This window comes from Tympanuchus pallidicinctus, unplaced genomic scaffold (genome assembly GCF_026119805.1).
Source record: "Tympanuchus pallidicinctus isolate F22 unplaced genomic scaffold, pur_lepc_1.0 scaffold1, whole genome shotgun sequence".
NCBI lineage: Eukaryota > Metazoa > Chordata > Aves > Galliformes > Phasianidae > Tympanuchus > Tympanuchus pallidicinctus.
The window spans coordinates 50,404,187-50,431,208 of record NW_026294618.1 but is presented as its reverse complement, the minus strand read 5'-3'; the positions used below and the strand labels follow the sequence as shown (position 1 = coordinate 50,431,208).

Sequence of the window (27,022 nt, the reverse complement as noted above, 5' to 3'; positions counted from 1 at the left end):
CACTCTTTCAGAAAAGTAGTATTTCCTAACGTCCAGCCTAAATCTTCCCTGGCACAGCTTGAAGCCATTCCCTCTAGTCCTATCAACAGTTCCATAAGAGGCCGACCCCCAGCTCACTACAACCTCCCTTCAGGAAGTTATAGAGAGCAATGAGGTCTCCCCTGAGCCTCCTCTTCTCCAGGCTGAACATTCCCAGCTCCTTCAGCCGCTCCTCATAAGGTTTGTGCTCCAGACCCCTCACCAGCTTTGTTGCCCTCCTTTGAACACGTTCCAGGGCCTCAATGCCTTTCTTGCAGTGAGGGGCCCAAAACTGGACACAGGACTTGAGGTGCAGCCTCACCAGAGCTGGGTACAGGGGCACAATCACTGCCCTGTTCCTGCTGGCAACACTGCAGGCCAGGATGCCATTGGCCTTCTTGGCCACCTGGGCACACTGCTGGCTCACGTTCAGCCGAGCATCAATCAATACCCCCAGGTCCATTTCCTCTACGCAGTCTTTCAGCCACTCCGCCCCAAGCCTGTAGCGTTGCCTGGGGTTGTTGTGGCCAAAGTGTAGGACCCGGCATTTGGCCTTGTTGAAACTCATTCAATGGGCTTCAGCCCAGCCATCCAGCCTGTCCTAACCCCTCTGTAGGGCCTCGCTACCCCCAGGCAGATCCACACTTCCAGCCCACTTGGTGTCATCTGCAAACATACTGAGGGTGCACTCAGTGCCCTCATCCAGGTTATCAATTAAGATACTGAAGAGGACAGGCCCCAGCACCGATCCCTGGGGAACACCACCTGTGACCGGTCACCAGCTGCATTTAGCTCCATTCACTACCACTCTCTGGGCCCAGCCCTCCAGCCAGTTCCTTATCCAGCCAAGAGCGCACCTGTCCAAGCACGGGCTGCAGCTTCTGCAGAATACTGTGGGGCAGGACACTGTGGGAAGGCACACATCATAATGCACACATCGTAAGGCAACATGAGGTGAATATCAAGTGAATGACTACTTTCAGGCTCTGAGTACTAGCAATCTGGAGATAAATGGTGCCTCTTCCTACTCAGATGGGCTTTGGAGAAAGTCTCAGATATTTACACAGTTGATGGTTTTTTGTTTGTTTAGGCTTTTGATTGTTTTCACAGAAGTATGATGCTAACAAGACAAATGTAAACTCAATCATAAAAGCACACAATTTCCAGCGAGAATATTTTCCCTAAAAGAAGTGCTTCATCTTTGACTTCAGGAAACTGGTTCTCAGTGTTCACCAAGAAATTAGGAACTGAAGTTATTAATTACACTGGAAATGATATAAAAATAAAATAATCCAATGTAAATATCAGTTTTAAGGTACCTCTCTAGACAGCATTCCAGATAAGGTCATCATAAACTGTAGAGGTAGCTATTAATAAGATTGACATTGTCTACCTGGTGAAAAACTTTTTTTTTTTTTTTTTTGCAAATAAGCCATTTGTTGTTCTCTGATAAGGAAATAGTTGAGAGCTCCTTGACATAATGATGACAGATCATACGAAGTACAGAAAATGCTAAATCACAGCAAGAAAAGACTATGCAGTTTAGAAAACTTAGAACTAAAAAAGCCTGTTCTGACGTATGTTAAGAAACCATCTCAAATGCTTTCCTTGTGATTTCTCAACTCCTAGAACTTCTTATCCAAATACATGCAGTAGCACCAAGAGACAAGAGCAAAGCAACTCTAGCCTCAAACTGCACATTCAGTCTTCCAGTTCATCAACTTATACTCAAGTTAATTCTGTCCATATGATGTGCCACTCATCTCAAACTGCTTTAGCTGAGAGGTAGGACTAGAGGATCTCCAAAGGTTCCTTCCAACTCCTGTAATCCAGTGATTTCAGTAATTTCTTTCTAAAATTAAGTTACATTTTTATAAGTTATTCATTTTAAATTTGTCTTAAACTGTTACTGTCAGGAATGGAACTAGGTTTCTATAGGCAACAGTGAGAATATATCAAGGGATACTAAGTTGGTGGGGGAGAGGTGGGAAGGGAAGTCTGCTCTGTTTTTTATACTAATTAAAATATTGCCTTCAGAAGGTATGACAGGATAGCCCTTCTAGCTCTGCTACTGCAACAGCTACTTTGTTAAATTTAGTGCTTTCAGACTGTACCTCACCACAACAAAATCTAACTTACATACTTTTTGAACTGTTAGGTAACATCCTTTCTAAATCACCTATGTGCACATGCCATAGACAAAGTTACCTCTGTTAACCAAAGTACCTCTGTAACCAAAGTTACAGAGATACCTCTGACCTTGACCCTACACAGCAGGCAGGGAAAAACGGAGAGGTTCTCCATTCTCTACCAGCAGAGGAGAGAAGCAGGGACTGAAGGGAACTGCAAACAGTATCAAGGTTCAAGGGCACATAATTACAGTTAAAAGAACTAAGTGTCACAGGCAGACAACAGCAGAACAGGGACTTAATACATACAAATGTGCCACTGCAGATCCATATTAGATTGTACCATTTATTTTCTGACTGGCTGGATACCAGGAAAGCATTTGGAGTAAGAGGAGACAGTTCTTTGCAAACGCTGGAAAAAACATTGGTACGTTTAGGAGCTGATGGCACAGAAGTAAATAGAAGAGCCTAGAAAGAAGTTTGAAAAAAATAAGCAAGACGACTTAACTATAGAGAATGGTCTTTAAGTAGGAGTAGCAGTCTCAAATAAGGACCTTTTACATAAGAGAAATTTATGCTTGCATGTTACTCTCATACTTCAACTTCTTGCCTGTTAAACTCCCACGAGCTGTAACATCTTATCTGCATAAGGAATCTAAACTGGTCTTTAAAAATTGTAGAGGCTTCTGTTTGAAAAGTTACTTGTTTCATTTCTTGCCAAAAACATGGCCAAAAAGTAAGGCCTTTAGCACAACAAACAGCAGGTAAAGGAGTATTTGGCAAGCAGAAAGAAATGCTGAGGGCCTTATTTCAGCTTTGCTTCCCTGGTGGAGGGGTGGAGACGTCTGAAAACTGTTGTCCAGCTTTAGGCAAATACTGAGGCACTGACAGCATGAAGATTTGTAGAGAAAAGATAGAATGGCTTCCTTCTAGAGGAAGTTTAACTACTTTCAAGGCTTGATGTTTAAATAAACTTAATTGAAACGCTGAACTGAGGGGAGAGGGATGCAGATAGTAACTTCATGTTAATCTTGCTTCCTCTCTAGTAGTCTAGGAGGTGGTTTGTCAGCACATCACCAGCACTATTTGAACCACATCAAATATTTCGGAGTTCTCAAGTTGAACCTCTCCAACACTTTTTAGTGTAATCCATCAAGACACTGACCATTACCCCCATAAAAAGCTTTCTTGGAAAGGCCAAAGCTACACCAGCTTGAAGACCAAAAGCTGCCTACTGACAGGAAGCTGGGCCCTTTGAAGTGCTGGCATAGCAGAAAGACTAGTGCCTGTTCTGCTATTCAGACTCACACACTGTCTTGCTCTGCCAACAGAGAACCCAGATTTCACATAGCTGAGGCTTAAGAAAAGGATTTGTATCAGTTTAAAGTAAAATTCCAGAAAATGCAATTATCTCCCATTGTTTAGCTAATGCTTTTGTCCTTGTGGATATCATGTTTTCTCCCATACTGGTGAGTGAAGCTTTCTACTTAAATCTGTATATCTTCATGAACATAGTCCACAAGCTTACTTAAAATATTTTATTTCAGCAGTGCTGCATATGAGTTTTTTCCTTTCAAAGCAATAAACAAGAAGAATCCCTCTCCTAAACCCATGGTGGAGCAGAGCCCTTTCCCTCACCCTCCTGACACAGAACACAGTTTTTCCTTTCAACAGAAAAGGTATAATGTGTTTTCCACTCTCTGCTTTGTTAAGTGCTAGCCTATTCTCCCATGAAGAACTGTTCTTAACCAGATATAACAGGATCAAGACCAAAGGGGGGCAGATCTCCCTGTAAGAATGTTGATTGTACATATATTTAGATTTTGAAAGTATTATGATTTTCCTAGGCTCACAAAACAAGTTAAAAGAGATAAAGGAAGAAAAATTAAAAACAGTAATGGAAGTAGGGGGGTGCATGTGTTTGGCATCCTCTAAAGTTGCTATTGGCTTAATAAACATGAGTTCAAACTGGCAGTAGAAGCAAGATACTTCAAGTAGCACACAAAACAACCTGAACTTAGGGCCAGAACTATTAAACTCGTGCTCAAACACAAGGACAGAGCAGATGCCCATGGACTCTAAGCTAATGAACTACCAAAACTGACAATAACAGTGAAGTACACACCTGATGAAATTTTGTAAGTGTGCCAACACTGGGCACCTAAGTTCGGAACTTTTGTCTACATTAAGTCAAAATTAAAGCATAAAAAAAACAAAAGAACGACAATAAATACAACAATTACTGGCTTATTAGAATTGCCTTAGTACTAAAGACAGTATTAACCACCTATTTATTATTCAGGCACTCCCGTGACATTTACATTGGTCATGATGTAAAGCAAGATGTTTTACATGACACCTGCTTGCTAGAGGAAACATGCTAGATTAAAATCGCTGACATGCAAATTCTGTTCCACTTCTGCTCCTGACTGCACATGTGGATAACGTGCAAATGTAAGCTGGGCACAATACCTTCTCATCTACTTAAGTTTCTACTAAAAATACATATATACATATACATAAATGTAATTTGAGAATTTGTGCTAGCAGTCTTGTAGAAATCATGCACAGGTTGGCTTAGAGAAGAACTTTCATTTAAGAGCCTATAACCTACGTAAAGGACAAAGATGCAAAACAGGAGGGAAAAAGATGATCTCCCCAGAGTTACATAGCAGCTAAGTGGTAGAACTCAAAATTGATTTCAGGTGTTAAGCAAGGATCAAAAACATCCTGCATCCATTTAGGACAAACTACCTCAAGAAAATTTAGAAGAGACTAGCCACAGGAAAGAAAGTGACATAGGAAAGCTACAAAACAAATTATATAAAATGTCAAAGAGGACTTTGCTGAAAGCCCCTAGTGGCAGCTCTGGTTTGTTTTGCAGACAGCATTTAGAGAGGACTCAAAATATTCTCTTCAATACTAATGCACCTTAGTCAGACCCTTCTTGAAAATCACATCTTTTTTAGCAAGAAATTACTTGTTTGATTATACAGTCTCTTCAGATATATTTTACCTTGTTTGATATATCTCTACCATAGCTGACATAGTTTATTTTCATTTCTTAACATCATAAATCAAAATATTTATTTCAACATCAACATATTTGCACTTCTCCAAATGGAAAGCAAGTTACCTGACATTAACAGATGTTCTTTACTGCAATCCTTCAGTCTTTAGCCACCATTACACACCACCTGAAGAGCAATTAATCAGAGCTGCAATTTTCCCCCATGCTACTACTTCAAGCAGGTGTGACAAACATGTCTCTAGGCATCTCAAATTCACTTAGGCTGGTGGTTTAGAACAGTTTTAGTAACAGTTATTTATTATAGAGTAGAGAGAGTACATGGCTTTCCATTTCAGTGGTGCAGAAAATGTCTCAGTCAAAGATGTTTTCATACTAGTTTCCTCCCGCCTCCTATTCCCACAGAGCAAACAAGCATTAGTTCTTCTACATTAAAGCTCAGAGATTACTATATATATGTATGTATACACACACATGCACACACAAAATAAAGGAATAAAAGTTTTCAAGAAATCATAATCACTTACTTAAAAAAAAAACAAAACTCAGCCACCACCAATAATTAACTCCAAATGATAGAAAAAATTGATTGAATAAATATTACATGTGCTTACATAGATGATAAAGTCTAAGCAGTATCATATAGTATATACTGACCCTTTCTTAGCCTTTTCCTATGAGGCAATATCAAATCTGTGCTTTATCTTTAGTCAGATAAGCTTTAGTTTTAGACTTTTTGTTTTAGATGCACTTATTTTTATAATTACTCTCCAAATCCATACTCTGGATGCTGGAAGCCCAAATTGTATGCACATTGCAATTGAATGTCCACGGACAGTTTTCTGTTATAAAGAACAATTACAGTTCAAGTTTGTCTCCACTACCTCAAGGGAACAAATCATTACTCCAGCACTAGGGATGGGCAATGAAAGCACCCTCTGGATACATAACGCAGCACTGGTTTATTTTAAAGCATAATTTAAAAATTGTTAAGCCTTGTGAAAAGGCAGAGTGAAGAGTTTCATATTTTAATCAGCACTGGAATAAAACCTATAACTTTACCGAGCAAAATAGCCTTGTCTTCTTTCCTTTTTCTCTTCCTTGGTCTCCATTATGTACAGTCAAATGGGCAAGGTGAGCAGCCAGGAGTGATGCTCTTCTTCCCCTCAGTACCTCATATCCAGGCAGAGTTCTCTGTATATAGAATTTAAAAACAGGAAGTTCATAAGTCAGTATGTCAATAAAACGTACAAAAAATTGTGGTAACGCAGTTGACTTACTGGCAAAGCAAAGTAGAACTTTAACCAGTCAGTACTTGACACAAGATAGATATTCATTTAGCATACAGTAAGTCAAACAATAAATGCACTCAGGCCAATTTCTCTGGCAGAGAAAGAGGCATACTGCAAAGCAGGTAATCTAAAGAGCAGTAGAACTTATAAAACTCTGCAAGGATTAAAACCTTTGGCAGCGGTTAGATAGATTATGCCAAATCATCTTCCTGGTGTTTTACAGATAAGAAGATCAAGACTCTTCAGAAACATCCCATGTAAACAGTAAAACCAGAAAGATACGTAATGTTGACTTTATTAAAAAAAAAAAATCTGTAAAATAGTGAGAAGAAATTTAAGAATAATGAAAAGGAAAAAAAAGTAATTGGTATCCTTTAAACAGCTTTTACTGTTGTGACACACAACAGTACACAATATACAAGTTCAAACAAGTATGCTAGGAAAAGAAACAGGATCGATCTCCTCCTCTCCAGATAAATTGTAGAAATATTCCCACCTCTTGTTAATCAGAGGTGGGAATTTCAGAACTGCTTGGCACTTACTGTAATGAATCATATGCCATATCAATTCCTTTCAGAGAATCTTGTCATGTATTTTATCCTCTTCCCCCCTCCAGTACACATTCAGCCTACCCTGAAGGCTTGTGCAAACACACAGTCAATTTCTTGAAAACTCTTTATCAGATTCAAGTTTAAATCAAAAGTTACTACTAAACATTTTAGTCTAATGGACAACAAAACAAATAAATGAAAAACACATAAGTTATGATTCATAGAGGAAGAAAAGTTACCTCACACACATAATCAACTCCTATGATTTTTTTCTGCATTAAAAGATCATAAGATATAAACTGCCAGATGTCAACAAAAGAGGTCATGCAGGAAAAACAGACTAATCTACTTGAAAAGCCAAAGAGCATATCATGCTGCATTCTATCAGAAATACTTGCCATAATTTTTTTCTGTATTTATGAAGTCCTTGGCAATTAAAGCCCACTGCTTCAAAATGCACTTTCCTTACTCACTGATGTGGTGTATATCCAGCACTTCAAATAATCAAGTTTCTTTGATCTCTATGCATCAGGCAGAGACTTATGATGGTCAGCATGCGATAGCACTCTTTTAAATGGCAAATTTGACTGTGACATCTTTGGTTTATAAATAGAATACTATTTTATCCCTGCAAATATTGTGTGCTGTAGTCTCCAGCAGAATGCAGAAACTGACATTACAGCACCCTGCTCAGCTGCACAGCCATAAGAGGATATAAAGAATTCCAGTATAACCTTATCTCCTCTATTGAGGTAAGTCTTCAGGCTTTCAGATGATCAAAAAATAGTGTCTTTGTTACAACTGCATTTAGAATTACAAGTCTTTCAAAAGCACACAGTCACCACCTACATGGCAAACTACACAGAGCTCAAAGACAGAGGAACTAGCCTTTCCCCTTTGCCTACTTTCCCTTTATTTACAGGCTGTGGTGTGTGAATAATAGCACTGACTGGTCACGGCTGAACCTCGTGTTAATGTCAAGAACTACCAAATAACCAAAGCACTGAGATAACATTAAACTCACAAACACGAAAACAGTGGGACTCATGGAAATGAGAACAGGGAAGTGTCAAGAGTCCTCTCATATGACAGCTAGAAAGCACAGGATGAACAGAGGGAAGGAAGATCTCTCCTTGGGGTCTCATCCTGTGCAAGAGATGGAAGCACGCTCCTTCCATTCGCTCTCTTCCATGATTTGCTGATCCCACCCAGTGGAAAGAATATCTGCTCACTAGGGAGCCAGGAGTAGAAGGACTGTCCTGTGAGTGCTGGAGCAGCAACACCTGGGCTCTGCAAAAAGGGTGAGAAGAAAGGCAGATGCCGGTAGGGTTTCAGCCTAGAGCTGTATGTGCTACAGAAAGCATCAGCACAAAACAATCAAGGCATTGCTTAATTTGAATCATAGCACCATAGAATGGCCTAGGTTGAAAAGAACCACAATAGTCATCGAGTTTCACCTCCCCTGCTATGTGCAGGGTCACCAACCACCAGACCAGGCTGCCCAGAGCCACATCCAGCCTGGCCTTGAACATCTCCAGGGATGGGGCATCCACAACCTCCTTGGGCAACCTGTTCCAGTGCATCACCACCCTCTGTGTGAAAACTTCCTCCTAAATTTGACCAACGTGAGGTTTATTGTGTTCAAAATAGATGGGCATTTCACAAATCAAAGTGCCCTATGTTACCCATAGACTAGAGGTAATACAAAGGCAATCTAGTGAAAAATGGCTTAATTTTCTTTCTTTTGGAAATAAAATACACAGGAATCTTGTATCCAATAAATGAGTACTAGAAATTTTGACAAGAAAATAATTTGACAAGTCTCACTTGAATTAGAATTGATGTGGCTCACCTTCTTAAAAGAAACAAAAAGTATTATCCCAGGAAGGTCTACTTACAGTTGAAAATTGCAGTTGAAAATCATAGTTGAAAAATTGTACTCTGAAAACATTTTCTTTCAGTAGTACCATGGAACAACAAATGGAATAGGAGTGCATCCTTTATGACCTCTGAGTTTGCTTCTGTTTTTTCTTTTGCGATTTGTCAAGTGCTAATTTCCTTTAAGGAACAAAAGCCTAAAAGCTAGGAGGATCAAGGTAACCTGCAAGACTAGTATTTCTGAAAGGCCCTTTTCAGTTTTTGGTTAAATAGCAGTACAAAAGCAACATTTACTTCATACGTTTTCAGTAACACTTTAAAATTACATCAGAAAAGGGAAACTAACTTCACACTCCTTCCCTATCTGTCCTTCAACAACTCCCAATAAAGAAATAACAGGTATTCTTTCTTAACTGCTGAAAATGTTATTATGGATACAAAATTATAATGCATTTCTGTTTCCTGGTACTCTTCTCTGATGAAGATCAAGATTGAATCAGGCAGACTATTAAAAATGCATATATTTAGGGATATTTATATGCTGGGACACAGATGTTACTCATATATCATGAGAACAGTCCAAACCCAAATGATGAAAAAACTGATATACAGAAATTGCAAGCTCCCTTTAATCCTTTCTATACTAAAGCTAAAATACACAATTATAATCTCGTTGTTATGTGCCTCCTGCAATGCTAATTGTTCTACAAGATAATTTCAAAAGAAGAGATAGTCCTGATGCACAAATAATGCACTTATGTAATGATCCTGTTAAAAGCATACTGCTCTACAAATTCAGCCAATGTCAGGTAACATCTCACCTAGCAATCACAGGAAGAAAAGCGCAAAATACAAAAATTACTTCTAGCTGTTTAAAGTCTTGATACTTTAAACTTTTTCACTTATAGTAGCATATTTTTTGATACTTTATGCTTTGTCATTTTAGACACGGTGCCAGGCAGCTAATGGAGTATTCATAAGAAGAGCTGGAATGCTCCAGTAAAGCCACACAAGTAAAAGGAACAGACTGAACTCCTGACCACCACTTTTTCTTCCGTACCTTCTCTAGCATGAAAAATGATATACCTTGCTACTTTCAGTGGAAGTAGTCTGCAGTTTTTAAGAGATGACGGCAGATCTGCTTGCTATACTCAATAATAAGAACTCAGAATTCCTGCATGCTGGCATCAGTTATCAGTCCTCCAATTACTTTCCAAGACCATACACATGAGCAATAGCATGTTCAACTAACTATGCAGAAGCCAAGAAAATATCTGAACACTTTTTGAACATTCAATGGACTTGATAGCTTGCGTTTAGCCACCTGCACTCCAGAGGAAAAAAAGGAGTGCATAAAATCAGCAGAGAGCATATAAAGGAGGATTATAGAATCACAGAATTGTAGGGGTTGGAAGGGACTTCCAGAGATCATCGAGTCCAACCCCCTGCCAAAGCAGGTTCCCTACAGCAGGTCGCACAGGTAGGCATCCAGGCAGGTCTTGAACATCTCCAGAGAAGGAGACTCCACCACCTCCCTGGGCAGCCTGTTCCAGTGCTCCGTCACCTCACTGTAAAGAAGTTCTTGCGCACATTTGTGCAGAATTTCCTATGCTGCAGTTTCCAGCCGTTTCCCCTTGTCCTGTCTCCACTCACCACTGAAAACAGTCTGGCCTCGCCATTCTGCCCCCCACACCTTAGATATTTATAGACCTGGATCAGGTCCCCTCTCAGTCTTCTTTCCTCAAGGCTGAACAGACCCAGTTCACTCAGCCTTTCCTCATAGGAGAGATGCTCCAGGCCCTTCACCATCTTTGTGGCCCTCTGCTGGACTCTTTCCACGAGATTCCTGTCTGTTTTGCACTAGGGAGCCCAGAACTGGACACAGTACTCCAGATGAAGCCTTACCAGGGCAGAGTACATTGGGAGGATCACCTCCCTCGACCTGCTGGCCATGCTCTTTTTAATGCACCCCAGAATGCCATTGGCCCTCTTGGCCACGAGGGCACACTGCTGGCTCATGGCCAACCTGTCATCCACCAGGACACCCAGGTCCCTCTCTGCAGAGCTCCTCTCCAGCAGCTCATCCCCCAGCCTGTACCGGTGCATGCAATTATTCCTCCCCAGATGCAAGACTCTACACTTGCTTTTGTTAAACCTCATCCGGTTTCTTACTGCCCAGCTCTCCAGCCTGTCCAGGTCTTGCTGAATGGCAGCACAGCCTTCAGGCGTGTCAGCCAATCCTCCCAACTTCGTATCATCAGCAAACTTGCTGAGGGTGGCCACTATCCCCTCATCAAGGTCATTGATGAAGATGTTGAACAAGACTGGACCCAGCAACCCAGCACTAGCCCTGAGGAACACCGCTGGTTACAGGTCTCCAGCCAGACTCTGCACCACCAACGACGACCCTCTGCGCTCTGCCAGTCAGCCAGTTCTCAACCCACCTCACTGTCCACTCATCTATCCCACACTTCCTCAGCTTTGTTATAAGGATGTCATGGGAGACAGTATCAAATGCCTGGCTGAAATCAAGGTAGACTACATCCACTGCTCTCCTCCCATCCACCCAGCCAGAGAAAACATTGTAGAAGGCTTGGTAGAAGGCCAGGTTGGTCAAGCATGACCTCTGCCTGGTGAACTCACGCTGACTGCTCCTGATATCCACCTTTTCTTCCAGTTGTTACAAAGATGGTGAAGAGTCTAGAAGGCAAGATGTGTGAGGAGAGCCTGAAGACCCTTGGTTTCCTCAGCCCAGGATAAAGGGAGGCCTCATGGCAGCCCAGGATAAAGGGATCTCCTCATGAGGGGAGCAGAGGAGCAGCACTGAGCTCTGCTCTCTGTGATAGAACCAGGACCTAAGGGAGCAGCATGGAGCTGTGTCAGGAAAGGGGCAGCTGGGGGTTAGGAAAAGGTTCTTCACCAGAGGGCGGCAGGCATGGAGCAGGCTGCCCAGAGCAGTGGTCATGGCACTGAGCTGCCAGAGTTCAAAGACTGTTTGGAGAACTCTCTCAGAGACAAGGCTTGGATTTTGAGTGGTCCTGTGTGGAGCCAGGAGTTAAACTCCATGATTCTCATGGGTTGCTTCCAAATTAGGATATTCTATTATTCCATGATTTAAAATCATGCAGTTCTCTCCATCCCTCTCTACAGGGAGTCAATACATCTCTCAACCTTTTATGTGGTAGGATAATATTGAAATTCCCCCCTTAACAAAAGAAGAACTGAGCTCTAAATACCTTCCGCATGCTCACATAAAAGCAGAGCAGCAACGTGCGCAAATATCCTCCCACTAGAGAGAGCAGGTGCAGGCTATAGCATCTCACACAACAACAGCTCTTTATTTCTGCTTCTCTATTCTACCTCAGCCCCGAGATTACAGATAAACAGCATACATCTGCACCACTACACGTTTCCTTAGTATTATCTGCTGCAGAACAAACATTCCAGTGTTGCCACTCACAGGTTTGGGGTGTGAAGCATTACTGAGGATTCCACTCAGCTCTGCAGCAGAGCGCCTTCTTATGGCTAATAAGGCTTCTGGGTATACATGCCACTTTGGCACTAAAGAGCATACCATAAGAAGTGACAAAGATCACATCAACCAGTCAGTACTAAGACCAAAAAATCAAATATATATGTAGTACCTTAAGAGCAATATTACAAATCTCCAGCAAGTTACCAGAGTAAGAAGTTGTATGACAACAGAGGGATGGTATTTTTAGCACATTAGTTCTGAAATTGAACACCTGGGGTTGCTGTCTGTGTCTCTGGTCAGCCCAAAGCAGGTATCAGGCACTTCACATATGCAAACAGATGCACACTAACATGGCTGTAGCACAGGATCACACAGAACATGCCAATAAAGCACAGCAGAAACTAATCACATTAAATTAGATTCAGTAATTCTGAAAATGAGAGTTTATTCTAAAGCTATCTTAAGATAAATATAAGATTTTTTTTTTTTACTATAATTATATAGTCACAATGTAATTAGCACGTAAAGTACAATGCAATGCTAAAACATTAATAAGCACTATCTCTATAAAGAAGTACCTGTCTAGTATGCTTAAGTGAAGGGTACTAAACAAAACTAGGAGAGCTTTCCCACTTCAGTGAAGTTGGGGCTGATCACTCATCTGTTGTTAAGGAGAACAACCCTTATTTATGCATATAACTCCACTGACCTTTAAAGTGTTAAATCTGTCATGTTTCGTGCATCAGGGCTACACTCCTAAAAGCTCCAAATGCAAAAATTAAAAAACTGAAAGTGAATTTGTATGCAGAAATCATTTCTACACTTCCTCTTCAGACTAAATGTGCAGACCAGTATCACAAATTCTCCATCTTAAGTGCAGCACTTGACAGCAGCTTTTTCTGCCTACATCATGTGGACATCATGTGGACTTGCAACATCATCTTCAGAAGCCCAGGATAGTAGAGATAAAATATGTAAAGGAAAAACATATATTTTCTTAAGGAACTGGCTGAAATGGTTTAAGAGGTTATTATGCCTACTGCAGAGTAGCAAGCTAACAGTCATTTCCATTCTTCATTAATGCAGTAAAAGCAGGCTAAGTTTAGATCATCTTTAATTTGCCAACTAAATATGCAAGAGCCAAACAGAGTTCAAATAAAATAACCTCAACGATTAAATGAAATAGACATTTCTGATTCTGAAGCAGAACATCAATAACAAAAACTTGAATCAGTTCCTATGGACTCTCCAGCTGAATCATTCCTAGCTTACTGGGGAGGAAAATTTTACCACTAACTCAGGCTATCATATTTCACAGAACAAAGTGAAGCAAAAGAGCTGCCAGAAAGTCCAGGCCACAAGTGAGAGCTGTCAAGAGATTTAATCTTCCTAATCAGGCAGCTGAACATTGCCAGACATATTTTCCATTAAGATCAATGCACTTTACTGCATAACTCAACAGTGGTTTTAAGAAATTAGTTACAAAACTGTAAACCGATAAGCAGAGTGCTATGTCATAGTGAATGAGAAAGTGCAGTACTGTTTGAAATCAGAAGATTTTCATTTTTAAATCAGCAGTTAAGATTCTGTAGAATTTGCTGCCCCCTGAAGTTTTAGAAGAATTAACCCCTTCATTTTCCTGTATCTCCTGTGTCAACTCATCCTGGTTCAAGTAAGATATCAAAACCATGCTCTCTGAACCCAACACTTTCCACATTCACTGTGTACAGGTATACATGGTATGGTGAATCAATATGTCAAATCCTGAATGCTTTATGGACTGTTGACAGAAAGCACTGGTTCCTTCCAACAAATGTTGTAACAGAAGATACAAGGCAGTAGAAAAACATCAACATTTGGATAAGGAGAACAAACTGTGCAGCAACCAAAATACAAACAACCTTGTACATGTAAACAATGGAAGCACCCAGGAATGTGCTTCAGTTATTTTGTAAATGTTAGTAACTTTATTAAGTAATCTACACCTCCCAAAATTCCTTGTTAAAAACATTTGCTCTCATTTCAAAGGCAGCAGTCTGAGACCCAGAAGGACGTTGTTATCAATCAGTAAAGTTGCTACAAAACCACAGCTCAATGTGCCCTTCTTTCCCAAGATATTTTGTCAGTGAAACCAAGTCTGTGCTTATGAGAGATACTGAGGTATCTCTACCATTCTTTATAAGGTATTTCTGAGACAAATCCTAGGCTGATGTACAGCGTCACAATTTCAGCATTATTGAACAAGGGAAAGATCAAATTTACCATATCCAAAGATGATAAAACAAACATCTGTCTCTTACCTTACTATTCTGTGATTTTCTGAAAATCAGCTGACTGCCAGGTGCAACTTTCATACCAGCTGAAGTGTCAGAAGAACTGTCCTATATCACGTACGCAGGACATGGTTAAGTGGCATTGGATCCCAGTGTCACAGATCCCAGGCCTGGTCACACCTCAGAGGCTTTCCTATGAATCAGATCCTGCAAGTGGGTTTTGCACTGGCAAAACAAGCAGAGCTCCTCACACAGCAGCATCCCCAGTAACAGATGTATAGTAAACAATCTTTGCAAATTGAGTAGTCCTTGGTCAGCACAAGTACCAATCCAAAGAAAGTGGGCTTTTTGAAGATGCTAGAACATGCCCATGCAGCAAGCAGCTACCATGGTTTGAAGTGTTGCTGCTCTTCGTCTTTCTCCTTTTCACCTGCTACAGTTATACGCTATCACTATTCCACCAAAAACTGGCACACAAATTACCTGTGAGTAACAGAGTCAGCAGAGAGACTCCATACCTGCAGCCCAGTTTATCTCCTGCCATGTCAGCTCACACCCACTTCCACCCAGCTGATCTACTGAAAGCAGCACAGGCCTTTGTTCTGCGCAGATAAACTGCACACACACATTTATTATGGCAGAGTTGACAGAAAAAAACAGACCTGCAGATGTAGACTTAACTACTTGTGTAGTCACCCAGTATGGCGGGCCTCAGCAACTGTACAGTTTGACAGCTGACAAGAGGAGCCAGTGAGTGACAGGCACGGACTACAAAAGAGAAAAGCACACTCTAAGGGTCACAAACTTGGTCAGCATATTTTCAGTGCTCTACAGAATAAGGCCAAGCAAATGATAAAGTATTAAGATATACATAAATCTATAAATTTAATGGGAAGCACTTGAACCGGTCGAGTATATTTCCAATAAAACTCATGCTATAAAAATTACTATAAATTTTTATTTAAGAAGTAATAGCATTTTCAAGCTTTCAGGGAAAAAAAAAGATGAAATTAACAGCCTACTAACATCACAGTATAAAAGATTAGCATTCATAAATACTTTCTCTCTTATAAAAGCCACTCAAGATAGAAGAGGTAATTGAAGAGAAAATGACCATTTTCCTATTCTATCTCAACATTCCAACTCACTTTGCCTGCAAGGACTGATGCAAATCCAGGGGCATGACTGCACCTCTCACCTGCCTCTCAAGAAGCAGTGGAGCTAAGAGTAGGAGTGGAGCAAAAAGGGAGCCTCACAATAACACAATGCAAACGTTTTCTGATTTGAAACACCCTGAACAGTACCAGAATGCCAGGTTTCCATAGCAACCTCAATTCTGCCATGAATACATTGTACATTAAGTAACACATTGAACAGTTTAATTGTAACAGAAAATCCTGTCAGTTCCTAACACAGCAATAAACACTGGAGACCTTCCCTGGCAATTTCTGAGCTGCCCAGCCCACAGCACTTAGTGCATTACAGTGCTTTGGCACTGCAGGGTATGACACCAGTGCAGGCCGCAAGTACCCAGATGCTGCAGGCCATGGTGCAGCATTGCCACAGCGCTCCGACAGCTGGCTGTGCCCTTACTGCTGCATGGCCTGAAGCCTGTCTCAATAGCAGCAATGTTTCTAATTATTTCCTTCCTTCTTGCACAAGCCCTTTCGGTATTGTGCAATGAAGAATGATTTAGTCCCCGTGCTCCCCTGAAACATCCTCAAAGCCCTTATTATCTTTCTGTTCTTCCTTTCTCCAACTAAGGACTTCCATACAACATGACAAGCAACTTCTGGTCCTGTACTGACAGTCAGTTTGCACCATTTACAAGGCAAAAACTCCTATGTGAAACCAAATTTACCTTTATATATATATAACACAGCATTGTCACATTTACCTACTTCTAATTCGACAGTCTCTCTGAAGAGCTACTTGCTTCTGGTCAGAAGCAGAGAAACAGTTTTTCTGTGTTATAGATATTTGTGCACAGCTGAGTGTCCGCTTGAAAATATTCAGGTAAATAAGATTTATGTTAAAGAGACACAGCTCATACAAACCACCTGTAGGCTTTTTTTTTTTTTTTAAAAAAAAAAAAAGGACAACTTAAAAATAAGACTGAATTAAGACTGAACAGCTGCATAAAAACAGAAGCATGGAAATTACTTGGTATTATTGCTTTACCAGAAGTTTTACCTTCAGATTATTTGAGCGTTTCAAACTGTGATTGAACTGAGGTGTTCTTGTTGATCAGAGCAGGATGATTTTGAAACTAAAAGTATGGTGCACTGAGTGTAGCAACAAAATATCTCAGCATTTCCAAAGCCAAACATTCCTCTTTTTTTGCTAGGGAAAAAAAAAAGCTTTCACAAAGTTTGACCTGATTTAACAAATAGCTTCAACCAATTGCTCCAGTGCTGCACTTTCACGGAAGCCATTTCAGCCTCAAAGCAGGTACTGCAATATCGCTGAGCCCTGCACTCACACAGATTTATGTCTGCATCAAGTGCCTTCAGAGGGACTACTTGCTTATTGTATTTCCAGTACCTAAGTACAGTTCTGCAGAATTGGAGCCTAAAGATAAAATCTGTGGGCTTTTCTTTCACTCCATGTTAGTTCTAACAGAGCTGGTAATGTTGAGTGTTTCAGACTGCCCACATATTCCAAGCAAAGACTCATTTTCTCTTGTTTACAGCTACATCGAAGTAATTGCTTGGCCGATCTCAAGTTAAAGTCATCCAAAATAGCTAATCTATTAACAGCATTTTTTTTGTTCACGTTAGAGCCTTTGTTTTTAAACCAGCTTGAGTGTCTAAAACTTAAGATTTGGTAAATAACAATTCGGACCTTTTCAAAGTGCCTCTGGAAATCTGTCTCCAAACTGGGTAAAAATATACAGCTTAAAAAAAAAAAAAAGAAAAAAAAATCTAGCTTATACCTACCATGCCTGGGTATGTAGTTCAACAGTATTTTAAAAAGCATTGGCACATTATTTACAGGAAGTATATTATTCTAGAACTAGATATATATTCCGATCAATAACTACTACATGATTTAGAAGTAAATCTACACTTCAAATCCAGAATGCACTGCTGGCTAACCTAATGAACAGACAGTATGTGGCATGAGCTTCTCATGCGGTCAAATGGCTTTTCTGAGCCTTTCTGCTTGCTGAACTCAGCGAGGCAGAAAGATAAAAAGTGAAGGGAAACAGGAAGATACATTTCAAGGCCAGATAAATAAATCTCTATTTATAACACAGTCTGCTGTCATCCTAGAGCCTTTCACTGATAAAATAATCATCTGCAGTTCTTTCATTGCAACATTTAGAACAAATAGCACGTGGAATGAAAAAGACAACAGAAATTAAACAGAAGATGGTTGTAAAATAAAGAATCAGTTAAAACTTTTAAACACAATGTAATGTTGACTGCAAAGTAGTTAAGAAACAGAAATTAAATAATCTAATAAGTTCATAGATAGACAGGAGAGAAGAAAAAAAAGGCAAAAAACGAAGGCAGAAGAGATACTTTTAAAGGCCTGTTACCATTTACTGAAGGATGGCAATCATTTTGGCTAAGAAATACATTTTGAAAGTTGAAGCCCTCACAAAAAGTGCACAAAAATATCACTGCATTCCGAATACACACGGGCTGGATTCTGCAAGAAGCAGGTACTTCTGCTCTGCAGAGTTTTGGTATTTTCTTCCCAGAAGAAAAACCAGGAACAGAACATACCTTTCTTGCTTTTCTCATAAACCTAATCTGAAACGGGCTTCAGAGATGAACAGGACTAAGACCAGTTCTCCTAGATAATGTATTTTCTTCATTGCTCACTACTCATTGAGTCTATAGGCAGCTCACCAACGTCCACCAGGGCATCAGGCCTAGTTGTTTCCACGTTCCCCCCATTCATGCTGAAATCAACTCCGCATTTTTTTAATTTATCATCCCAGTAAGCTTCTAGAGAGAAGCACCCACTGATAGCTACAAGTTGTAAAAGCTGCCTATTATCTTCCAAGTTCAGCTTGAGATTGATAGCCACCAGGGCAGTGTTCAGGAAAGGACACAACCAGTTGACAAAACACTGGAACTTATCACTTGTATAACACTGTCAAATGCACAGTGTCAACTGAGTGGGAGAAGAGAAAACTTTTCTCATGACAGTGTGCTGCTTGTATTAACAGAAACCATGCCTTACAATATGAAATCCAATTTTCAAAACAAATAATCCGCTTTTAAATTTGCTGACTGATCAGCTAACAGCAGGCTCTGTTTTAAGGAATGAAGAATTCTCGTATTAAAGGAAACAATTCCTCTGCCATCAACAACTATGTCAGCATGAGCTCCACACCAGAGATTTTGCTTTCAGTCCTGTGTGACTGCAGCAGAACACAAAGAGATGACACTGCAAAAGTTCCTGCCTAGCCTCTGCACAGCAATGTAATGATGCCAGCCATCTCTCACTATCTATTCACCTCCCAGCAATGTCTAACCAACAAAGCTCAGCATCATATCCTCCCTGAAAACAAACAAACAAACAGTAAATCAAAGGAAATTTCTTCAGCTGATACGCAAGCACAAGGGCTGGAGAACAACGGACTGCGGTGAGTGAAAGTCATGCTTGTCACTCGTTTGAGTTCATAATTCATCTCCTAGCCACACTGATGACTACTCCAACTGCTTGTTACTTGACCCTTCACATGCAGGTGACAGTGGTTTCCACCCATGTCCATCAACTGTCACATGGCTGTTGAACATTAGGCCCATATCTGTGCAGGTGACTGGCTTATATCAGTCAAAGTCAGTCTTTCACCACACACCTGTATGTGTTTCAACACATAGGATATGCTACTCCATAACAAAGTGGAAATCAAAGACTTTCCCATTTGCTTCACCACCCATTGTCACCACAATGTCATCATTCACACCACACATCCACTGGACAACATCTGCAGGCTGGAAGCTCTTGGAGATGGGATAGAAGGAACTCTCAGGATTTTATGCCAAAAGTTACCAGAGTTGCTACTATTAATCTTCAGCAGCTTCACTGCAGAAGGCTCCATGAGAGACAGGAAAAAGAAAAAAAAAAGAGTTTGAAAAGTCAAACACTGCTTGCAGATTACAAGAAAAGTTGTTTGTTCTTTAATAGATACTCTAGATATCATACAAAATAGTTTGCGCACTGACAAGTGACTCAACATGAAAGTACTTCTGAGCCACTGATGATAGTGAATTGTTCCCTACTACATCCCAGGTAAGAACCTAGGCAGATTCCAATCAGTTTCTGGTATCACAGCATCACCTGAGCTGGCAGGAAGCCATCCATACATCTTCCTCCAAGAGTGAAGGTGGCAGCAACAGTTCATAAAAATTCATACTTCTTTTCTATCTTCTACATCAGTCTTAAAGTATTTAAAAAGAAAACAAACCAGAAAATAAGACAGATGGCATGTGGAACAGAGAGGAGGAAAAAAAAAAAAAAAAAAGATAAGTGTAGCTGCAGTGAGAAAGCACCGCTAGAAAAGATTTACATCTACTTGGAAAATGACATAAAGTTACCTTTTCTTTAGACAAGGTTCCTCCTACTTTGAGTTCAAGGTATTAGAAGCTCTCATTGTGAACTGCCACAGAACAAAGCCGTGATTTTTTGAGACACTCTTTGTCTTAGATTTGGGGAAACAGCTTTCAGATACCTACAGAAACTCTGTGGGGAAGATTTCCAAATCAATCAAAAAGAGCGAAGCTAGCATAGGAAAGTCTTCTTTCTGAAAATTAGTAACTGTTAACAAAAAGGCTTATAAATCCTGCTGAAGTGGAAAGGGAAAGAAACAAACACTCTTAATTTGACACTTTAGGCAAAGACAAACACAAATCTTGCCTGAACAAACAGGTACAGAATCCTTGCTCAGCTCTGATATTTTCTGCTTCTGTAAACCTGGTTGACATTACCATCACTCAAACATGATAGGCAGTTAGAGAGCCTAAATTGTAAGAAGGATGCTGAAAGAAGATACAACCTCCCACCATAGTCAAAAAAAAAAACAAAAAAACAAAAAAAAAAACAAAAAACAACCAACCCCTAAAGCATACTATAAGTAGCCATGACAAAGTACATTTAGTTATCGAACAGGAGGCCTGGTGCTCAATTACACGTTTTACAGGAGACAGAAGAACTGAATGTAAGAAACGGCTTGATCTAGCAGGACCTCAAGCAACACCGAATCTGAGGCGTGCAACTGACAGTTCAGCACATGTTTCAAAAGTAAGATTACGAAAAGATCAGAAAGGCCCATTAAGATTATGATGAATATTGTATCCATTGAAAGCTTCAAGCCTAAGCCAGAGGTCTTAGAAGAGAAAAATTTGCCATGAAATTGCAGCTTAAGTCTTGAGTACAAGCTCATCTCTGGGATACTATGTGGTATCAAGTTGAAATACTGATGCAAGCTCTCCAAGTGTAGTCAGAGATTGGGAGCAACCCAGCTGTGAGAGCAAAAGCCGGCACAAGCAGTAACTTGCACTCCCTAGCACTTACTTCTAGCTTCTGTGTTATGTCCCATGGTGAAGTTCGGACAGGCTTTGTCTGGTCTGTCAATGCATCCTCCTTCTGCAGTCAAAAAGAACAGAAATTGCAAATTCATAACAAAGGGCCCCAGGATTGCAGCAGTACACTGTGGAGTTCAAAATGGAATAAACAATAGATGCCTTTTGGCTGCAGCTCACAGCTGCTTACACCTGCTTGATGTTTTCATGTGGCTTTCCACCCACAATCAGAAGGGCTTGAAGAGAAAAGAAGGAAAAATATTCCCATAATGTGTTTGATTTGTCAAACTGAAATAACATGTTTATAGAGGGAATATAATCCCTCTGGTTTGCTTACAATTGTCTCAGGAATAAAGCTAGGGAGAAATGGCTTGGGAATAAGGAAATCAGATCTCAATAAATAAATCCAAAAACTTAATTCTCCTACCTTCACTATCCTCTCCCTACTGAAGGAGGCCCCTAAGTGAGCCCTCTTGGTGCTAACTTCACTCCTCAGCCGTAGTTACATTTCCTCTTTTGGAGAAAGTGACACCAACCCACATGAAGGCCCTGCAGCAGCAGCGCAATCTATGTATCACACACAAACAGAGTTAGAGCAGACCTTGAGACTGAGCGTCCTCACAGCAGGGAGCAAGAAATGAGGAGCACAGAGGCCAGTACACACCCCCACCCTCGGCGCTGTAACAGCCAGCCGATGCTTCACCAAAACAAGAGCTGAGCCCACAAAACCTTGGACACGTACAGATTATCGATTGTGGGAAGGAAGAGATTTGTCACTCTGTCACGCTCCTTAGCTGGTCACAGCAGATTCACTTAAAGCAAAGGGAAAATTAGTCCCTTCATCCTCCATCTGCATCATAATTATTTTCTGCAGAGATTTCCAACTGCCTGAAGCAGCAGGCCCTTGCATCAGATCACGCTCCAGAGGACTGCGCTAATTTCCACCTTTGACATGCTCACCCAGATGGGTGACTGCAGGGAGCCCCTGCAGATGCAATACGTATTTACAGCATTTTCAATAGCTTTGTCAATAACCTTTTAAAGAAATTTTATTCTCAAACACAAATCACTTTTCAATGAATCTGTCCACTGAAGTCAGATCCATAAGCTAGCCAAATATTTACAGAAGCAACCCCTGGCCAACCTCAGTCTTCTCTTTCAAAATCCTGGATACACAAAACAACAAAACAGTACTCCCACTCAACAAGACAAGAACTTCTCCAATCAATTCTAAGTCACTTCATCTCCAAAGAGAATCATTTATCATTTCAGCAATAGATGAGCAAATAACAATCAGAATACGGCCACTAACACAGTGGAAACATAAGAGAACAGTCTACTGGGCAAAGGCAAGAGCCATGACTCAGAGACCTGACTTTGCAACTTAGATAAGACAGGCTTCCAGAAAACCGGATTTTTTAAATGATGTAATAAACAATAAAAGCACTGAATTTAACCCAAGTACAGAATTTCCACCAAACTCAAGACTTTGATTCATTAAAAAAAGAAAAAAGAAAAAAGAAAAGAAAGAGAAGAAAAGGGAATCAGTGTAAAATATGCTATGTCTACAAGCAGTCCCAACAACTCCATTAAAGCTATTCACAGAACCCAAGTTACTTACGGGTTTTGATCCTTAAAATAGTTTCTTATTTTTATGAACATTATCCTGAATGTAAAAGACAAAAGCACAAGGACAAGAGAAAATGCAGCCACTCGACCTATGTGTTTTTTACTATGCCTTAAATCTGTTGCTGATAATGTGGCTTCCATTCAGGAACTACATAGGCACATACACTTTCCTTCCTTTTTTCTATTGTGCTCTCCATTAATTCCTGAAGTCTGAGTATGTATACACAACCTTACATACAGGCAAATCCAAAACCCAATATAAAACATAATATAATTTCCACGCAACTGAAATATTTGCTTATACTACAGCCTGGAACAGTTCTCCAGTATGCATTTTAAGCATCATCCAAGTACAGACGCTTAGTCAGGAGCACAGCATCCTGCAGCAAGCCATAATCAATTAACGAGCACCTACCCATCCTTCAAGTCCATTACTACGCATTAGCACAAGACGCGATGACTTAATGGGCAAACAGTAATAGTGGCGTGCAAAGTAAACATATGGTAGAAGGCTGCCGCTGAGCACAAGCATTCATCACCAGATTCCATCACCTGGAGGCCGCATCGGTCGGTACCACACACTGCCAGCAGCCCGCAGCTCAGCCCCAGGGCCGGGCACCGACGCAGATGCCGAGAGGTTAGCTGCGCACACACGGATGGACGGACGGACGGACAGACAGCAGTCACCGCCGCACCTCCAGCTGTGCTTCCCAGTCACGGTCATCAGAGGCTATAAGTTAACAGGGAGAGCTCGGAACATTCCAGTAAATCACGCGAGGTCTAGGGAAAAAAATCCGATCGGAAGGCTGAAGGCCATCAGCAGAACGACTCGTTCCGCTCCGCCAGCCGCCGTAAGGGTTCGCAGAGAGAGCCCCGCAGGCGGCGTCGCTCAGCCCGGCAGGCGCACGGCCACCGCAGCACGGCGAGCGCACACGCAGCCCCCAGCCCCCGGAACGAGGACACGCGGAGCGGAGGGCGGCGCAGCCCTCACCTCCCCGCGCCGCTGCTCCGGGTGACATCCGCACGGCAGCCGAACGGCCGGCCCCGCTCCCTCCCGCCCCGCAACACCGCAGGGCCCCGGCCGCCGCCCCCACCCCCGCCCCGCGCCTCCTCCGTACGCCGGGCGGTGACCCCGCAGCTTAACGGCAGGCGCGTCCCGGCTTCCCCTCCCCGCGGCCCAGCGCACCTGCAGGGAGGGCGAGCGGCGGCGGCATGGCAGCCGCGGAGACCGCACCGCTCCCCGCTCGGCCAGAGCAGCACCAGCCCCACAGCTCCCGAGCGGCCCGCCTGGGCTCGGCCTGGCTCGCGGCTCCGCCCTAACGCGCCGAGCCGCCTCCAGCCCGCCCCGGGCCCGTGGGAGGGGGCGCGGCCCGCCCCGTGGGTGGTGCGGGGCTGCGTCCGGGTGAGGGGCGGAAGGTGGGCGTCGGGAGGTGCCCAGGGGCTCCCGGTGCCTCAGGTATGGGGCTGAGAAAGGGTCTTCCTCGGAGTGAGGGAAAAGCTTCTCCCCTGTTCAGAGTTTTTAAGGGCAGTACTAAAGCACCGCTTTTGGAAATCCAGGTTTGCGGATGCTGTTATATCCATAGGAAACTGAAATGCCTGTAAACTTCCTCTGTTGTTTCCACATCCACTATATGCAGACTTCCTCACAAGCACACAGCGAACACCCCAAAAACCCATCCGAGTTATCAGAAACTGTTCCCTTGCCTTAGGTAGCTCTGGGTAACCGTATCAGACCTTAGTGGCAGCCTAAACGAGACTTCACTTTCTGTTCCCTCCTCTTGTCCGTAACGAGCTGTGAGAGACAGGAACACCAGGGGAAAAGCCTTCCACATCACAGCATCACTACATCCCAAAGTCTGCTTCAGATGAAAGTCAGAAGACAGGCAGACGCCTGCATAAACAGCAACTTAATGTAGCACAAAATGTGTGTTTGTGTGCATGCAGATGGTAAAAAAAAAACTGTGCAAAATAAAACAAGTGGTGTGCAGGCAGGATGAGGGGAAATGGTTTTAAGTTGGAGGGAGGGAAGATTTAGGCTGGATGTCAGGGGGAAGTTCTTCACAGAGAGAGTGGTGAGGTGCTGGAACAGACTGCCCAGAGAGGTTGTGGATGCCCTGTCCCTGGAGGTATGGGGATTGGATGGGGCCCTGGGCAGCCTGGTGTAGTATTAAATGAGGAGGTTGGTGGCCCTGCCTGTGGCAGGGGGGTTGGAGATTCATGATCCTTGAGGTCCCTTCCATCCCTGACCATTCTGTGATTCTGTGATACATCCAGGTAACAATTGTTTTTCTTAGTAGTTACGTTAGTCAACCCCAAAGCTTGGTAGATTTAAAGGGAAGTATTTTGCACGGGCTTTTTTCTTTCTTTCTTTTTTTCTTAATTTAAGGCTTTCATGTTGATTACAGAGCTTATAAATAAGAGGAATAAAACTTTATGTGGTCTGACAGTGATAGGACAAAAGGGAATGGTTTTAAACTAAAGGAGGATTTAGATTAGATGTCAGGAGGAAATTTCTCATTGAGAGAGTGGTGAGGCCCTAGCAGAGCTGCCCAGAGAATCTGTGGTGCCCCATCCTTGGAGGCACTCAAGGCCAGGTTGGATGTGGCCCCAGCCAGCCTGAGCTGCTGGGTAGCAGCCCTGCCCATGATGGGGGGTTTGGGGCTGAATGGCCTTTTAGGTCCCTTCCAACCCAAGCCATTTTGTGACTCTAGGATTCTATGATTCCAAGTGTGAATGAAGCTCTCATATGGACATGCAGCTATCTCCCACCACTAAGGTCACTGTTCACAGTATATGTTTTCTGCTACTCAGTGTCAATATTGGGACAAAACCACTAAAGAGAAAGGAAACTGCAGTCTTAAAATAGTACCCCTTACACAACTTCTTTTGGGTTTGCTGAATTGCAATGGAAGATCTGGGGCCCTACCCACTGAAGTGGAAAACATACTTATCTCTCAGCTGAATTTAAATGTCAGTGACAAAGAGACAGGAGAAGTTGTCTCTGTGGAGATGTAGTTTACATCCAAGCACATCACCTGTTTGTCTTGTGCAGAAAACAGTGAAGATAATGCATAAATTCCATATATCAGACAAAGTAACCACACGTTCTTCTCCAGTGTTTACATAGCCCTGAGCATTTCAAAAGTCTATTCTAGCTACTGGCATTGGGAAGAAATCACTCCAGTTCCAGTCACAGCAGCAGAACAAGCACACTAAGGCTGGAACAGAAGCACAGCATAAGTTCTGGTTACAGAACTGTGAGATATTGCTTGGAATTGAAGTCATAGAGTTTGTAACATTGGAAGAAACTGTGTGACTTGATCTAATAAACCATTTTATTTTTACTGAGTCTGGAAGCAAGAGATAGTGCCTATCAGCTACAATCATGAACAAGATCTATAGAATAGGTATAGATACAAATAATCATCATCTTTGAATTAAAACCTTTGAAACAAAATCTACTTTTGATCTCTGTATAGCATAGGCGATAGAAACAGTCAGAATATTCTGCTCTTTCCTGTGACAATACATTCCTGTGGAAAATATTTTAAATGCAGATAATTTAAGACTGTTTAAATCACAGTCTTTGTGATACTGATGCTTAGAATATCTTTACCAGACATTCATTCATGCCTGTTACTGGTTTTGGGATCAGACAAACTTGTTCTATCGCTGAACGCACTATATAGAGGAGATAAAAATGCAAGCTTGTTTTTAATCACTTTCAAGTCATCAATTTTTACTCTTGAAAAAGGGCTTCTTACACAAACTTACATGCATAGTAGCATAGAGAACAGACTTCAGATACTTAAGTACAATATTTGAATGGAGTTTGACCTCCTACTGAATATCCACTGCAGTGTATGTTAATAGAACTACATACATTGAAGAGAATAGAATTGTCAGAGGTACTGACAGTGAATTTCTGGCCTGCACTCAGATCAGCTTCCACAGACATAGAAAAAAAAAAAAGAAAGAAAGAAATCAGTTGCTCAGGTAGGGCTCACATCATTTTTTTCCCCATCTGCATCTGTTACATGACTGCTCATTTATTTAAGGAAGGTAACGCACAATAAAGAATTGCTAAAGTAAAGAATATCCTAACACGGTCCAATTTTGAAAAGGTATAACAATAAACGTGAGATGGATGTTTTCTATTCCTATTAGCAGTCATTCTGTCATTGATTGCTGGTTCTCCCTCCCACCC

General features: G+C 41.7%; 1 protein-coding gene across 7 annotated transcripts in view; it reads right to left on the bottom strand.

The window, feature by feature from the left end:
- NCOA7 (nuclear receptor coactivator 7) overlaps nt 1-24,143 on the bottom strand; it is an 84,198-nt gene extending 60,055 nt beyond the window's left edge. For 3 of the 7 annotated variants that reach the window (XM_052677385.1, XM_052677436.1, XM_052677425.1), the window contains exons 1-2: nt 24,002-24,143; nt 6,238-6,369 (exon numbers count right to left, since the gene is read on the bottom strand). In XM_052677385.1, the coding sequence (XP_052533345.1) occupies nt 6,238-6,287 (50 nt within the window). In that variant the 5' untranslated portion in view covers nt 6,288-6,369; nt 24,002-24,143. Of the gene's footprint in view, nt 1-6,237; nt 6,370-9,655; nt 9,718-21,178; nt 21,251-23,367; nt 23,596-24,001 lie in introns of all 7 variants that reach the window. The other 4 variants (XM_052677393.1, XM_052677400.1, XM_052677415.1 and 1 more) reach the window with 4 other exon arrangements.
- Nucleotides 24,144-27,022: the final 2,879 nt, after the last annotated feature.